The sequence below is a fragment of the Salvelinus alpinus genome, chromosome 10 (assembly GCF_045679555.1).
Source record: "Salvelinus alpinus chromosome 10, SLU_Salpinus.1, whole genome shotgun sequence".
Classification (NCBI taxonomy): Eukaryota; Metazoa; Chordata; class Actinopteri; order Salmoniformes; family Salmonidae; genus Salvelinus; species Salvelinus alpinus.
Genome location: NC_092095.1, coordinates 25,528,961 through 25,545,464, shown reverse-complemented (window position 1 = coordinate 25,545,464; position 16,504 = coordinate 25,528,961). Strand labels below are relative to the sequence as shown.

The 16,504-nt window shown below is 41.0% G+C and overlaps 1 protein-coding gene across 2 annotated transcripts; it reads right to left on the bottom strand.

Annotated features, from left to right (window-relative positions):
* Nucleotides 1–881: 881 nt before the first annotated feature.
* Nucleotides 882–15,921, bottom strand: slc35b3 (solute carrier family 35 member B3). 2 transcript variants are annotated; one of them, XM_071328591.1, is made up of 10 exons: nucleotides 15,622–15,921; nucleotides 14,807–15,030; nucleotides 9,862–9,983; nucleotides 5,313–5,467; nucleotides 3,826–3,933; nucleotides 3,309–3,406; nucleotides 3,099–3,191; nucleotides 2,313–2,424; nucleotides 1,737–1,806; nucleotides 882–1,624 (listed from the first exon to the last, which is right to left on the bottom strand). In XM_071328591.1, exons 2-10 carry the CDS (start codon nucleotides 15,023–15,025, stop codon nucleotides 1,474–1,476), a joined length of 1,128 nt encoding a protein of 375 aa, XP_071184692.1. In that variant the 5' UTR covers nucleotides 15,026–15,030; nucleotides 15,622–15,921; the 3' UTR covers nucleotides 882–1,473. The 2 variants fall into 2 exon arrangements, with proteins under 2 accessions (XP_071184692.1, XP_071184693.1); XM_071328592.1 differs by lacking the exon at nucleotides 15,622–15,921 and adding an exon at nucleotides 15,253–15,342.
* Nucleotides 15,922–16,504: the final 583 nt, after the last annotated feature.

Here is a 16,504-nt window from a genome sequence, read left to right as displayed (position 1 = left end):
TTTAATTAGCTGACTACTACGGATATGTATCGGCACAACCTTTAATACCCTATCCAGTTACAGTATACTGAAATATTAAAACAGAGACATGAGGGAAACCAGATAGTTATTAGGGTCTTGGTGAGCCTGCTACCTTTGAGGGCTAGGGCTATTTATTAGGGAGGACACAGTGACTGTCTTGATCTTCCTGCTTTTCTTTACCTGAGTGGAGCTGTTTGTTCACAAGGCAGTAGTGGTGGCACATCAAAGGGTCTTTTGTGGAAAACAGACATAACTGTACCAGCTTAAGTGAACGGGGCTAGACAGGTCTAGACCTCCTGGGAGGTGACAACCTGTGCACAGCCGCGTTGTCTTCTCCTATGGAAGCCATATGTATCCCAACACTATAGGCTACACACAGATTTCTTTCCTTTGGGGATAGCAGTTACGGAAGAAGCCAGGATGTATTTTTGTCACCTAAAACAACTGGATCTAAATGATCAACGGACGATTTGCTAAAGGTAGCATGGGATTATCAGCCCCCCAAATCAGAGTAATAAAATTAAGTAATCACTATCCACCCCAATAAAAACCCAGGTGTTGGTTGCAGCATCACCATTTCATAGAAGGGACCCAATCTAGCTAATGTTACCTTGACACACACGTGATGCTCCGCTCATCCAAATTAGGTCTAAAGGCAAGCCCTGTGAACAATGTTTGTTTTCTTTCTAGTGCTATCCTATTCTAGGATAACTAATCAAACAAGCCCGGGGCCATCTGATGGGTAAACATCCGAGAAGATCCTTGGCAGCCGTTCAACTCCCCCTCTGTAGCCAATGGATAAGAGACGGCTCTGGCAAGCTAGCTACTTACACTGTAACACATAAAAACACATGAAAAAAAACCTTTTGGATAAACTTCCCAGTTTGTTTAATGTAAAAAGAGCTACCATTTCACCAAAACAAACGGTTCGCAAATATGGCAGTTGACACGTTGATATACTTCCGAGCATAGCCCGCCCCACACTTCAAGATGTCACTGTGTTGTTGAGCGGTCTTCTGTACAATCGGATATAAATTACAAAGAAACCATGAGAAGACACATTTCTCAGACAGTAATTGAGTAAAACATCCGTTTTTTGTCTTCTGGCACATGCAGGTGAAAATATTTTTTTGGTGCACATTCAATTTCGGACATGATCATTTCAATAAATGTCAATATATTCTCTTTCAACCGTCTCGTCCCCCTTCGTCTTGCTCAGGCTAAAGTCATAGAGTCACTTACAGTGTAGAACTGTGCTATTTGGGTTAGCTAAGGAGTCAGCTTCCCTTTCAGAGTCTCGCAGGTGCTCCGTATCCACTTTCTCCTCCTGGGAATGTTTCTGTGGAGCTCTGTGGCCAAGGAATATCTTAGGAACCCACTGTTATTAGGTCCATGTTAGATAGGAACGTTAGGAAAATGTTTGTTTATCGTGCCCACCACAGGTCCCTTTTACTACACGTTCTGTGATAGCAGCCTGACCTTCTTCCCGGTCATAAACATATTCCTGAGGTCCGCCAAAGATGGCAGCTTCATTTTGTCTTTGTTTTTGCTGTAAACATTCAGGAAGATGCCGAACAGCACTAAAAGTCCACCCCATAGGTACCTGAGAGGAAATGGAACGGAGAGGCGTATTACAATGTTTTCAGTGCCTTGAAAGTATGTTGGCTAAATTGAGCAACCGTAAACTATGAGAGGTTGAAGATAACATGACTCACTGAAAAGTAAAAGGCTTGGAGAAAAACATAAAGGATAGTACAATCGTCATCGCCTTACGCCCAGTCGTTACTGAAATGAACAGAAGACAGAAAAGTGAGAAACATAACAGCACACAACCTTGAATCTAAGTCTGTCACATCTAATGGAAATCTAGGAGAGATTTTTCTTAGCTTTGTTGATGAGATTACTTTGACATTTGTTTCGCAGTTAATCTCAAAATGAATCTGGAGGTTTCCAGAATTTCTAAATAAGATTAGGATCGCTCTGATCTGGCGTTATTTCAGTAATCTGTCAAATGTTAAAAGTTTGTGCTTTAGATTTTAGAGTGTTAGTAAGGTTATCCATACTCAGATTGTAGAAATCTTTCTGTGGAGTCATATGGTTACGTAGAACCTCTTTAACTTATGCTTCCATTGGTGGAGAAATTTCTGAATTAAACGTTTTTGAAAGTAAAATAAAGACTTTTTAGTCATAAGAAACTATATGGACAGTTCAAATGAACACTTCGACATGAAAAGTTACTTTGTGTGGTTCTGCAAGCAAAGCATCTGCCCAGACCAGAATGGTCTTCTCACCTGTGACTGCGACCAATGCTCCAAAAAGTTTGATCAAGGCCAGCACAAATGAAATGCCAAAGTACCCCGTGAGAGAGAAGAAGAATGCATAACCGTATGTTGTCACAGGATGCTGAAAGAAAACAAAAGATTCAATAGATTGTCATATCACCATCTTTCCTCACTTCATATGTCTTCGACAGAGAATCAAACAAAATGCTAACTACAGAACGGTCCATGTCTGATCTATTATAACGAAATACACAGAGTATCAAACATGAGGAACACCTGCTCTTTCTATGACATAGACTGACCAGGTGAATCCAGGTGAAAGCTATGATCCCTTATTGATGTCACATGTTAAATCCACTTCAATCAGTGTAGATGAAGGGGCGGAGACAGGTTAAAGAAGGATTTTTAAGCTTTGAGACATGGATTGTGTATCTGTGCCATTCAGACTGTGAATGGACAAGACAAAATATGTAAGTGCTTTTGAACAGAACATGGTAGTAGGTGCCAGACGCACTAGTTTGTGTCAAGAACTGCAACGCTTCTGGGTTTTTCATGCTCAAGAGTTTCCCTTGTGTATCAAGAAATGGTCCACCACCCAAAGGCCATCCAGCCAACTTGACACAACTGTGGGAAGCATTGGAGACAACAAGGGCCAGCATCCCTGTGGAACACTTTCGACACCTTGTAGAGTAAGTGCCCCGACGGATTGAGGGCCAAAGGGGGTGCAACTCAATATTAGGAAGGTGCTCCTAATGTTTCGTACACTCAGTGTATAACAGAGAGGGTTCTACTAACCTGAGAGCAAAAGGCCACTGCTGGTCCCAATCCACCTGCACCCAACAGGCCTGTCAATATGTACCCAAAACCGATGGAATAGGAATACAAAACCTTTAACACAATCAAAATCACACACATAAGTCACATTTCTGAGGTGATTCAGGACACCACACAATTGGGTTTACAATATAAATATAACAAGTTGGTTTTAAGGCGGGTCCTCGGTACCATTTCAGAGTTAGAGCCATTATGGAGCTTCATGGCTTTCTCCTGCACGTTCCCAATGGCAGCATCAGCGCACAGAGCCAGAGAGATGAGGAGGACCCCTAAAACACCAGACACAACCAGGTATTGCTAAAGAATGACAACAGCAATGGAGGTTTCTGAATTGCTGAAGCAGCATCTGTACTTTTGAAGTGTGGGAAAACCTATATGTTTGTACATAATGTATGTGGTACAAGGTCAAACTCTTTAGATAAAGCATTATATGTGGTTCTTTAGGAGTTCAAACTCCATATTTAAAAAAATACTTAGTCCCAGCCTAGGTAACAACCACTAGGCTTAATATGCACCAGGCTCATAAATATGAGTATCCTGATTAAATTTGATACAGGTTCTCTGTGTATCAAATACAAAATCACAGTGAAAGGATTTGGATGGTGAAAGTAATGATCCATAGTTAAACAGTGTTGTAACAACAGGCTCCTTTACCAATACCTAGATAGATAACAGATTCACATGTTACCGGTTGCATTGAAGTTGGGGGCGACTTTACTGTCAGCTAGGGTGAACCAGATGAGTCCCAGGCTCATACAGAGAGCAGCAGATACATCAGCCAGATTGTAGCGTTTCCCTGAAGAAAACAGAGGAGTTAGGCTACAAAGTCAAGGAATTCCTCCGTAACAGATGACTAACAATTTACCAGAATAGGAAGACTTGATTGACAAGTTCCACTTGGATGGAAAGTTAAATACAGTCAGTGGATCTCAGTGTCCAGATCTTTCTTCTTGTGATTCGGATTGATCCGACACCTGTCATGACTGACAACCGATCACGAAAATCTTCTGAACCAAAGACAAACTAAACTTTTGGTAATTCGGAGAGCATTTCCCTTTGTGACAAGACAGGGAAACGACAGAATAGGTGGAGATAAATGGTGCTTGTGTATTTACCCCCCTCCTTATGGGTCAGGTGGAAAATGTAAACACATGTAAACACGCTGGCTAGATAGGCGAACTTCTGAGCGACGGAGAAGAGAGGAGAGAGAAGGGCTCTGCCTCAGATCCAAGTGAGTTGAGAGGCCTGCGTGACACTGGCTGCAGCTCGGGTTGTGCACACGGCCCATACCGAGAGATTCTTTCTCTCTCCAACTTTCTACTGGACTCTTCAACTCAATTAAATCCAAACAGGAGAGAAGAGAGGAGAGGGTTGAGGTTGGTTGGTGTTGGACACGTAAAATGCAACAAAAAAAACAAGAGGAGACTGAGGAGTCTTCCCAAACAGGCCGATAGATGCCTCGGGGGTGACAAGGTGACGCAGCAGGTTGGTCTGGCTTGCTTTCATTCCTCCCTCTGTTCCCCTTTGAAGGGTTCACATCAGATCTCGCTGGCATCCTGAGTGAACGCAGTAGCGTTTCCAACTAGTCCCCCTGGGGGACCCATGGTCAACATCGCCAATGCAGGGAGGGGGAGGAAAGAAAAAAACGAGTGTTTGATCGCTAAGACGTGGAACCTTTATGAAGACAATGTCTCCGAGATGAAAGACAGAGTACTGAGAACTAGGCTTCCTCACCCTGAAATTCAACACTTGCAAACAACCCAAAAAACGAAGCATGGACAGAACTCCGAAATAAAAGTTGAAAAGTTGGTCATTGTTTGGAGGTAAGGGCATAACGGGTGTGAGGTAAGACACTCACAGGAGGTTTCTAGAGAGCCTCTCTTATGATTGACAGTTAGGCTTAACCCCTCCTCCTAAAAATAAGTAAAGTGTTTAGTTCATTGTTACCCGCATGCAAAAGGACAAACATTATTAGGCATTATTTTCAAGTCTTGATCAGGGCCCATATTCATAAAGCGTCTCAAACTAGGATTGCTGATCTAGGATAAGGTCCCCTTCGTTTACAATCATTATGATCTAAAAGGCTAAACTGATCCTAGATCAGCACTCCTAATCTCACTCTTCGCGAATATGGGCTCTCATACAAACAAAGATCAACTTCCTTTTGCCACTTGCCTTGAATGAATATGCCTCCTATCATGACAGGAATGAGTTTGCAGCACTTGAAGATGACCTGTGTAGGATAATTCAAGTAACCCAGTGAGGTGTTTGATAGGCCCATGGTCCCCACCGTTAGAAATGCTATGATCATGTAGGTCTTCCCTGGTATTCTGCAAAGAGAAAAAGAGCAATTAGCAAGCCTTGTGGGATGACAACAAAAACAAAATACAAAAACTAGCAATACATGGGATTTTTCTGCCATTGAAATCCTTGGGTGTAAACTTAAACCAGATATAAAGTATGTAGAAAAGATAAAGGAGCAATATATTTTTTTATAAGATCATCTTTGAGACCTAACAATCACCCAAATAAAAGCTAGACAGTCGGGGAGAATCTAATATTTCGAAAAACAATTAATAAAGCAGTATTCGTTTAATTATTATGTTTGCGCAAAAATAACACAGCATTAGCCGTGACAAAATGCATAGAATTGCAGGTAATTCGCTTTAAAATGGTAAAAATGTATCTCAGCTCCATGGCTAAATACACTATACAGTGGGGAGAACAAGTATTTGATACACTGACAATTTTGCAGGTTTTCCTACTTACAAAGCATGTAGAGGTCTGTAATTTTTATCATAGGTACACTTCAACTGTGAGAGAAGGAATCTAAAACAAAAATCCAGAAAATCACATTGTATGATTTTTAAGTAATTCATTTGCATTTTATTGCATGACATAAGTATTTGATACATCAGAAAAGCAGAACTGAATATTTGGTACAGAAACCTTAGTTTGCAATTACAGAGATCATACGTTTCCTGTAGTTCTTGACCAGGTTTGCACACACTGCAGCAGGGATTTTGGCCCACTCCTCCATACAGACCTTCTCCAGATCCTTCAGGTTTCGGGGCTGTCGCTGGGCAATACGGACTTTCGGCTCCCTCCAAAGATTTTCTATTGGGTTCAGGTCTGGAGACTGGCTAGGCCACTCCAGGACCTTGAGATGCTTCTTACGGAGCCACTCCTTAGTTGCCCTGGCTGTGTGTTTCGGGTCGTTGTCATGCTGGAAGACCCAGCCACGACCCATCTTCAATGCTCTTACTGAGGGAAGGAGGTTGTTGGTCAAGATCTCGCGATACATGGCCCCATCCATCCTCCCGTCAATAAGGTGCAGTCGTCCTGTCCCCTTTGCAGAAAAGCATCCCCAAAGAATGATGTTTCCACCTCCATGCTTCACGGTTGGGATGGTGTTCTTGGGGTTGTACTCATCCTTCTATTCCTCCAAACACGGTGAGTGGAGTTTAGAGCAAAAAGCTCTATTTTTGTCTCATCAGACCACATGACCTTCTCCCATTCCTCCTCTGGATCATCCAGATGGTCATTGGCAAACTTCAGACGGGCCTGGACATGCGCTGGCTTGAGCAGGGGGACCTTGCGTGCGCTGCAGGATTTTAATCCATGACGGCGTAGTGTGTTACTAATGGTTTTCTTTGAGACTGTGGTCCCAGCTCTCTTCAGGTCATTGACCAGGTCCTTCCGTGTAGTTCTGGGCTGATCCCTCACATTCCTCATGATCATTGATGCCCCACGAGGTGAGATCTTGCATGGAGCCCCAGACCGAGGGTGATTGACCGTCATCTTGAACTTCTTCCATTTTCTAATAATTGTGCCAACAGTTGTTGCCTTCTCACCAAGCTGCTTGGCTATTGTCCTGTAGCCCATCCCAGCCTTGTACAGGTCTACAATTTATCCCTGATGTCCTTACACAGCTCTCTGGTCTTGGCCATTGTGGAGAGGTTGGAGTCTGTTTGATTGAGTGTGTGGACAGGTGTCTTTTATACAGGTAACGAGTTCAAACAGGTGCAGTTAATACAGGTAATGAGTGGAGAACAGGAGGGCTTCTTAAAGAAAAACTAACAGGTCTGTGAGAGCCGGAATTCTTACTGGTTGGTAGGTGATCAAATACTTATGTCATGCAATAAAATGCAAATTAATTGCTTAAAAATCATACAATGTGATTTTCTGGATTTTTGTTTTAGATTCCGTCTCTCACAGTTGAAGTGTACCTATGATAAAAATTACAGACCTCTACATGCTTTGTAAGTAGGAAAACCTGCAAAATCGGCAGTGTATCAAATACTTGTTCTCCCCACTGTATATATACAAAAGTATGTGGACACCCCTTCAAATTAGTGGATGTGGCAATTTCAGCCACACCCGTTATTGACAGGTGTATAAAATCGAGCAAATGCAATCTCCATAGACAAATACTGGCAGTAGAATGGCCTTACTGAAGAGCTCAGTAACTATCAACGTGACACAGTCGTAAGATGCCACCTTTCCAACAAGTCAGTTGGTCAAATTTATGCCCTGCTGGAGCTGCTCCAGTCAACTGCTGTTATTGTGAAGTGGAAATGTCTAGGAGCCACAACGGCTCAGCCGCGATGTGGTCAGCCACACAAGCTCACAGAACAGGACTGCCGAGTGCTGTAGTGTGTAAAAATAATCTGTCCTCGGTTGCAACACTCACTACCGAGTTCCAAACTGCCTCTGGAAGCAACATCAGCACAAGAACTGTTCGTCGGGAGCTTCATGAAATGGGCTTCCATGGCCGAGCAGCAGCACACAAGCCTAAGATCACTATGTGCAATGCCAAGCGTCAGCTGGAGTGGTGTAAAGCTCGCTGCCATTGGACTCTGGAGCAGCGGAAACGGGTTCTCTGGAGTGATGAATCATGCTTCACCACCCGGCAGTCCAAATCTTGGTTTGGAGGATGCCAGGAGAAAGCTACCTGTCCCAATGCATAATGCCAACTGTAAAGTTTGGTGGAGGAGGAATAATGGCCTGGGTTTGTTTTTCATGATTCGGGCTAGGCCCCTTAGTTCCAGCGAAGGGAAATCTTAACGCTACAGCATACAATGACATTTTAGACGATTCTGTGCTTCCAACTTTGTGGCAACAGTTTGGGGAAGGCCCTCTCCTGTTTCAGCATGACAATGCCCCCGTGCACAGAGCGAAGTCCATACAGAAATGGTTTGTTGAGATCGGGGTGGAAGACCTTGACTGGCCTGCAGAGAACCCTAACCTCAACCCCATCAAACACCTTTGGGATGAATTGAAATGCCGACTTATTGGAGGGGGACTGCAATAAAAGTCTGCACATCCATTAGCTCTCCTGGAGGATGATTGACCACCCTTGAATATTGCAACCAAATACATTTTATGCCTTTTGAAATAATTTGCTCATTCTACATATCAAAGATCCAATGGCTATGGTAGACTACAAATCTTTTTATTCAGCTGAAGCAAACCCACACCTTTTCAGGATATTTACCTTTTCTAGTTTAGTCATATTTATCTTAGAAGTATTTGCTTTGCAGGCTGACTAGCATGTATTAAGTTGCAATGTCCTATACATTGGATGCCCAAATCAAGTATTTACAAAATAAGTTTTAAAGCCCCATAATCCAAAAATAAAGGCAAAATCTAATATTTTTTCCTAAAATGAATGTTCACGATTCACAAATTATTATTTTGATTCACATGATTCGATTCACCCCGATTGAACCGAATCCCAACTAATACAATGGCGAAGTGAATCATTCGTTTAAAAAAAATATATTTGTTTAAATTAATAATATGAACTTTGTATGGCCGTATTCACAGGTTTTTTGAGACATGCAGAAAACATTAATACATGCAAATAATAGCTAAACATAACTAAAGGGTACAAGATATGTTTTGAATTGGCTACCTAGTTAATGTGTTCTCTATCATATTCGTCTGGCACTATGCAGGTCCGACACGCAAACACTGATGTGCTAGTGTCATTCGAATCCTGGCTGATGTTGGTTTTAATTTAATTGATAAAATATTTTACAACTGTCCCTAAATAAATTACATAAACTATGAAATTAATTTCTTTGACTTTTCGTATTTGATAATTTCCCCAAACTTTTCCTGGATTTTCATGACCGTATGAACCCTGCAAGATGGGGGCCTCTAAAATGTTCTCTATAATTCACCTGCACCAACCATGCCCACTGGCATGCCCACCACCTAAGCCCCTTTTGATCAAGAAAAAACTCTAAATACAGAGGTGTATACATTACAGAAACCGTTTACGGTTTAAGAACCAAACAGAGCAAAACGAGAGTGTCTATTGGACAAATGTAGGTAGGTCCCTCCCCGTTTGCTTCCCTTTAAGAAAGGTTTTGCAACAGATTCGGCGGAATTAATCCACCACAAGATGAAGTGTTGTTGATATCAATAGGTCTTGAGGTAGATCACAGGTTTTATTGTTTGAAGTGACAAGGCACATACTGTAGCAATTAACATACTATTAATAGTTAACGGGATAGAGACTGATCATTCTATGATTTAGTCAATCTCAAACTATTTATTAGTGCTGAACGCCATTAACCATGAAATAGTCAGTCTATTGATGTTATTCTCAAGGAAAGCCCTACTGGAACCCCGTCTTTGTTGGTGAACATCACTCCTACTTTTCTTTGTTTGCGGGAAGCGCAGAGGCCTAATTGAACTCCATTCCCTTGTTTACCTTCTCCGTTTGTCCTGTGTGAGCTGCAATTCCACCAGTCCAAACAGGGAGTAGAACCCAAACTGTACCAGGGTGAGGTACCATCCGAAGGGCTTGAAACCCTCCACGGAAAATATGAGCTCCTGAAAACAGCAGATAAAGTCTGATAAGTTTACTTTCAAGCCTGTGGTGAGGTAAATCACTACTTTTCCTGTAGCTTCCCACAGTATCCTCAGTGAGGCTTGCTGATAAAATGTCCCTGCTTAGCATGTGTTAACAACCAATTGTATGGTGAATCAGTCAGTCAATCAACCAAATGTATTTTTTATAAAGCCCTTTTACAACTGCTGTTTACATCTGTGATGTCACAAATTGCTTTACAGACCACAAAGAGCAAGCAGAACAGAAGCGAAAGCACAATGGCCAGGAAAAACTACCTAAAAGGTAGAATTCTAGAGCAGAACCTGGCTTAGAGGGGTGGCCCATCCTCTTCTGCCTGTACACGGTAGATATTAAGAGTACATTTAGCCATTAATTAAGGCCAGATTGTGAAGAACGTGTAAAACTGTCATATACAGTAGTCTTGCCATAAACTCAAAAATACTATCCGACTACACCCACATCAGCAACGACCATTACAGCAGCCTAGCTGCTTTTAGCTAGGAATTAGCTTACAGAAAAACGGAATAGTCACCGGAAGCTAAATACTTACTCTGCCGATTGTCCGTAGGGTTGGTCCTTTTGAAGGGGGAAATTGAGAAAAAACATCTAATAGAACATAAAAAAATAAATAAAAAAAGACTTTCCAAACGTGGTTCTGTTGTAGACCCACTTCCTCTCTGCTTACCTCATATCAAAATAAAAGCCCTGCATGTGTGCAATACCTGCACAAAAAAAGCAAGAACTTGTGGGGGACTTATATTTTGACATGATGTAAGCAGAGAAACTGCCCAAATAAAAAAACATATTCATTACTGCATTGTTGGGTTTGGAGAAAGGCATTTCACTGTACTTGTGCACGTGACATAACTTAACTTGAAATACTACAGTTTACTATAGAATACTACAGTACTTACTATAGAATTCTGTAGTAAACTGTAGTATAATGTAGTGCTGTCACGATACCAGAATTTTGACTTTATACCAATACCAGGTTTAGTATCACAATTAGGCTGGTCACGATACCAACATTTTACAAACGATACCAGGCCAAGTATGACGATAGTGAGTACCATCGCGATACCACGTGGCAAAACATTTGTGGCCTAGCCTCCTGTTCTCCCCGTCCCCCAAAAACCTGTCACTGAAATTCACACTTCTACTCAAAACAACACATTGAATTTAACTTCACAATGTATAATAGAATACTGCATAGAATGGCTGATTTGCTTATATTTGCAAAGGCCTACCTATGATTTGGCTGGAGGAATGGGAGGAAGGAGTATATATCAGTGGAGGCTGCTGGAGGGAGGACGACTCATAATAATGGCTGGAACGGTGCAAATGGAATGGCATCATTCCACTCCAGCCCTTACCACGAGCCCGTCCTCCCCAATTAAGGTGCCACCGTCCTCCTGTGATATACATGCATAATGATCTGCATGTCATTGTGTCAGTAAGGATAAAACATTGCATGGAAACTTCTTTACTCTTCAGTTAACCCAGACACACACTCTCCTTCTCATGAGTAGCAGACCCTTTTCCTTTCTTCCTGGGCCAATCAAATTTGCCTAAACCTACTGTCAAGTTAGCAGGTTGTTAGCTAGCTATGTAACATGACTGAACAACGCTGTTTGTGATTAAACCAATAACCAATAATGTAACAAATGTACAAATCTAACAACAGGGTCTGAAGGAGGAATAGATGCGCGTGAAGAGCGGATGGAGAGAAGCAGGTGAGGCCTGGTAGAGGAGGCAGCTGGCTGTTTACAGCTGCCTCACAGTGATATGCCATGAAAGTAAAGTGGATATTGTTGGACCTGCTCATATAAGAGACTAGTTAGAGACTGTTGCTTCAACTCAATTGACTTTATGAATATTTTGTAACAGGCGCCAGCAGGTTCTTTGGATCGGTAGGGCTGAAAAGGTTGGTAGTATCATTTGAAATGGTACTACGGTATTCTAAAATATTGGTATCATGACATTTTGGTATCCATGATATTACCGTGGTACTAGTATCCCGTGCAACACTTATCACAATACTCGATACCATCACTATACTCGATTCCAAAACGATACCACAACAACAAAAATAAGACTTATTAGCCAAAGTCACAAATTGGCACTTCATCCAGACAGATAAACTCAGCTTCAACTGTCCAATCGTTGGGTATAATTGGAGTTTAATATCATTACATTTGAAACATTTTATGTCCATTTTTTGGAGACAGCCACGTATGCATTAATTAATCAAGTATACAGCCATATAATCAATTTGAAAGTGTTTTTACCAATCTAACTACAAAAGAAAATAATGGTAATAATTGATTTAATAGGTAAATCTCTATTGATAAACTGGGTAAATCGAGATGTAGCCAGGGTCTATTCACAATACAGGTGAATGCATAGTATTCAATAGGAGTGTGTGCATGCATTGAGTTGAGCTTGTTTTAGCTCATTTCATGGCGCTACAGATGACAAACAATCCATTTAGGACTTATTTTATTGGCAACTACTAGGAGAACATATTGTACAGCATTTTCAAAGAAGAAGCAATCTCTTCTTTTAGAAAAGTGTGTGTTGTCTCTTTATTAAGAAAGTAGTAATTTGCGAGGCAGAATGTAGCTTTAGAATCTGACTTTGTGGCTATGTAATCTAGTGTAAACCAGACGGGATGCGAGGGAGACAAAGAAGTGACTGAGTTTTTGGTGGCGAGGGGAACAAAGTGAATTAATAAAAAAACTATCAATCAGCTTTGAAATCAGCATATTTTGCGCTATGGTATCACAAACAAAGTACTAGGGTAGTGATTTTTTTATATTATTTTATCTTTATTTAACTAGGCAAGTCAGTTAAGAACAAATTCTTATTTTCAATGACGGCCTAGGAACAGTGGGTTGTTCAGGGGCAGAACGACAGATTTGTACCTTGATGTTGCTTTAGCTGTAAGCTAGCAAGGAAAGTTAGACTACAATTAACGCTGAAAGTTACCGGTATCGTCTTGCATTGTAAAATAATTTTAGCCTGTATGGACATTGTTTTGCGAACAGTAATGAACAGTTTCAACATTTCTACATGCCGTGTTGCATTATTCAAGTGTGTTAACTGCTGTGCAGCATGAGTGGGGAGCTAACAATGCAGCCCAGATAGCTCTAGCAATGAATGAGCAGGCTCTTTGCACTATAACGGTGCCGCACCGATATACATACTTGGTCGTCTGAGTCAGGTGGGACACATTAGACAGAAGTACCGAACTTAACAAAATTCTAGTACCAAACCGTTTTGTATCGAAAAAGTTTCGGTGTACCGTGCAACACAGTAAATAGTACAGTATTGTCCACAAAAAAATATTAGTAAATACTACAGAAATGTCAGCAAATACACTACAGTCCGCAAATATATATATATTTTTTTACTAGAGTAAATACTACAGTATTTAATTTGCATATACCCTGCCCATTCCTCTCCCCCATGTCCCAATTTGTGTCACCGGTAAGTGAAAAACGTAAATGCCAAGTATAGACCATATTTTGTGTTAACTATGGGTATAGAAAAGAGCAGAAGCTCTGAACTCTTCGTTTGCTGTTTTAGTATTTCTCCAGTAGGTTTCGTCAAGGAGAAAGCTCCCCACTTCTATGTCAAAGATAATAAAACAAAAACATATTAGTAAATACTACAGTAATATCCCCAAAAACACTACAGTAAATACTACAGTATACTACAGTCCGCAATTACTATAGTATATACTACTCTTTTTTTTACAACAAAATACTATAGTAAACTGTAAATACTACAGTATACTGCAGTAAATACTACAGTATTCACTAAAAACACCACAGTATTCACTGTGGTGTCTGCAAAAACACTACAGTGAATAATACAGTATTCCTACCATAGTATACACTATAGTATTTTTGTTGTTGTGGGTAACCTCACTGAGGAACTGCATGGGTCTACAATAGAGCTAAGTTCTGTTAAATTCTACCTAACATTAGCAGTTTTTTTCCCTCAAATTCCCCCTGCATAAGGACCATGCCTACAGAAAGACACAGTAAGTATAAATATAATTTTATATTTCAGCAACACTAGTGTGTAAATACTAGCGTTGCTAAACGCAGCTACCCCATGCCCTAATATCTGAACACTGAATTAAACAGCTGAAAACAGTTGCAAAACGTTTCACAACTGTTTTTATTGGACAAATTCAGGCAGGCCCCTCCCTGTTCGCTTCTGTTTGGTTCCTAGTGAATACATCTTAGCTCTCGAAAACTCTAGGCGTCATTCTGCCTTCTCCCTACAGTTCTCAGTCATTAGCTTCGCCCACGACTGCCTCAAGTGAACTACAATCCTGACGCTGTGTTTTAACATTTAGAAAAGTCAAAAATCATTGCATGCAATACGGCTTTCAAAAACATATGGTCTTTATCTTGCACCAGTGAGAAAGAATCCTTCAAATAAAAAATATACACTTACTGTAGCAGTTTTGCACAGATCCATACTACACTTTCACTTCCCGAGTTACACACAGGTCTCTTGTCTACCGCCTGTTTTCCGTAAACAAGCACTGTAACATGGAGATATGGCCGTGTAGGAACACTAACCCTAACAAGGGTGTGTATCAATTTAACCTTTCATCTTTTTTGTATTATTTCTTGCTGATATGAAAGATATGGTCCTATGCTTCCAAAACCGGAAGCAATGCATTAACAAACCCCCCCCAACAGAAGACGCCTTCATCCAATGATTCTTATGTGTAATCTAATGGAACTGAAAGTCATGATCAAGGGCTAAATACACCCCTGCTTACTTGTAGGTAGCCATAGATGAGGTAAAAGAGGAAGACACCCGCCGTGCAGATGCAGAACTGGGTAGCTGTGTTGAAGCTGCTCAGGTTGATGCCTAGCACTCTCAGCTCCTCCACAGACTTAATGTGCGGAGACATCATGACCTCGCTGGACGACGGGATGGAGATAGACAGATGCTTCCGGGCGTTGTTGTAGTTCATCAGGCCGAATTTGGCACTCATTGTGTCTGGGGATCAAATACAGTACTTAAGTAGTTTCAATACTTTGCTTTCTGTTGCAAAAGGATGTGACAGGCTATATACTAAGGGTGGGAAGATGAGGAAGAAAATTGGTCTGTGTACTTGCATGCATAGTAGCCAACACGTTATTGTCTCTATCAGGTATCTATCACTGACACACATTGGCCGATTCAAAACTGGCATATAGATAGTAAGCTAGGGAATTTTACCTGTAACAACCAAGGACAACAGCGCAATTATCAATGATCTTATTTCCGTGGGCGTTTCAGGATTTTACTCCTTGAGATATACAGCACTACTAAACTAGCTAACTATTTGATTGAATACAACAATGATTAATTGCTAGCTACTTAGATAGCCAAACTACCTATCTAGCTAATAACAACTGCAGTGAGTTGCGTGGGGAAAATCCTAAAACGACCACTGAACATTTCAAAACACCAACATATGACATACATTCGGGCTTCGACTTTATTAGCACCAGAGCTATTTTTTGCAATACAAAATTACATTTTGCTAACTTCTTTAGAAGCTTAACTATAACGTTTTTTTTTTTACTGACAATTCTAACTAGCTACCTGGTTAGCTGCTACAAGCTAGCATGCTAGCTGAACAAAACTTCCGGGTTTGAAATGTGTATGCTGCGTTGTTCTTCAATCGATTCGGATTATTATAACGTTTCCAGACGTGACGGATCCATGTTCTAAAGCTATTGTATTGACATTTTAATTATTTTGACGCGAAAAGACCTGTAGCACATTTGCTAACTTGCGAACCACTGCTGCTGTCTCCTGGCAGCAGCCAACAACTTCCGCTGAGTGTGACTCGTCTCGAACTATGACCTCATTTCCTATTGGTGGAGGGAACAACACCAGGTCAGTTGAAAAGTGAAATGCACCTAGCTATATTCTTATTGTAGCCTACTCAGTCATTGCAACACAGAAAAAAGTAATTTCTCATCACATCGTGCATTATAGTTTGCATTGAGAAGTTTGGTGTTATAGATATATCCACACCCTACCTTCCTTGTCCAGCGCTGGATGGTCTATAACACATAGGATTACTTAATGTACACACCGGTCTTCTTGTGTGTCTGCAAATCATTTGTAAACAGCAGAACCAGTCCTTCCAGACAGTCTACTTTTCAAGGAGCTGGAAGGTAAAATGCCTATTCATATAATCCTTTCTTGTTTTGTGTTTACTTTTCATAGTTTTTTGCAATTCAGCAAATGGTGAAATATGAACTCACTGGACATTATTGACAAGAATCCCAGATAGAACATGAATTGTATGATTTTATATGGCACTATTGCTCACTAAATGCACCATTTGTGCTGTTATTTTTAATTGTTTGATTCAATGACAACGTAGCAAAACCAGAGAGGCAAAACTTTGACATATCCCTTGTCTGACCGAGAAGGACCGATCCTGTCCTGTGTTTGATGTTGAGTCTCCATAGGG

Bases quoted from the DNA above. Each gene is read 5' to 3' on its own strand.
- slc35b3 (XM_071328591.1), bottom strand. From the start codon at position 15,025: ATGAGTGCCAAATTCGGCCTGATGAACTACAACAACGCCCGGAAGCAT. The intron at 3,407-3,825 runs GTAACATGTGAA...CTGGTGTTTTAG, and splicing joins CCCCAACTTCAATGCAACCG to GGGTCCTCCTCATCTCTCTG. The intron at 2,425-3,098 runs GTTAGTAGAACC...GTTTTCTTTCAG, and splicing joins CAGTGGCCTTTTGCTCTCAG to CATCCTGTGACAACATACGG.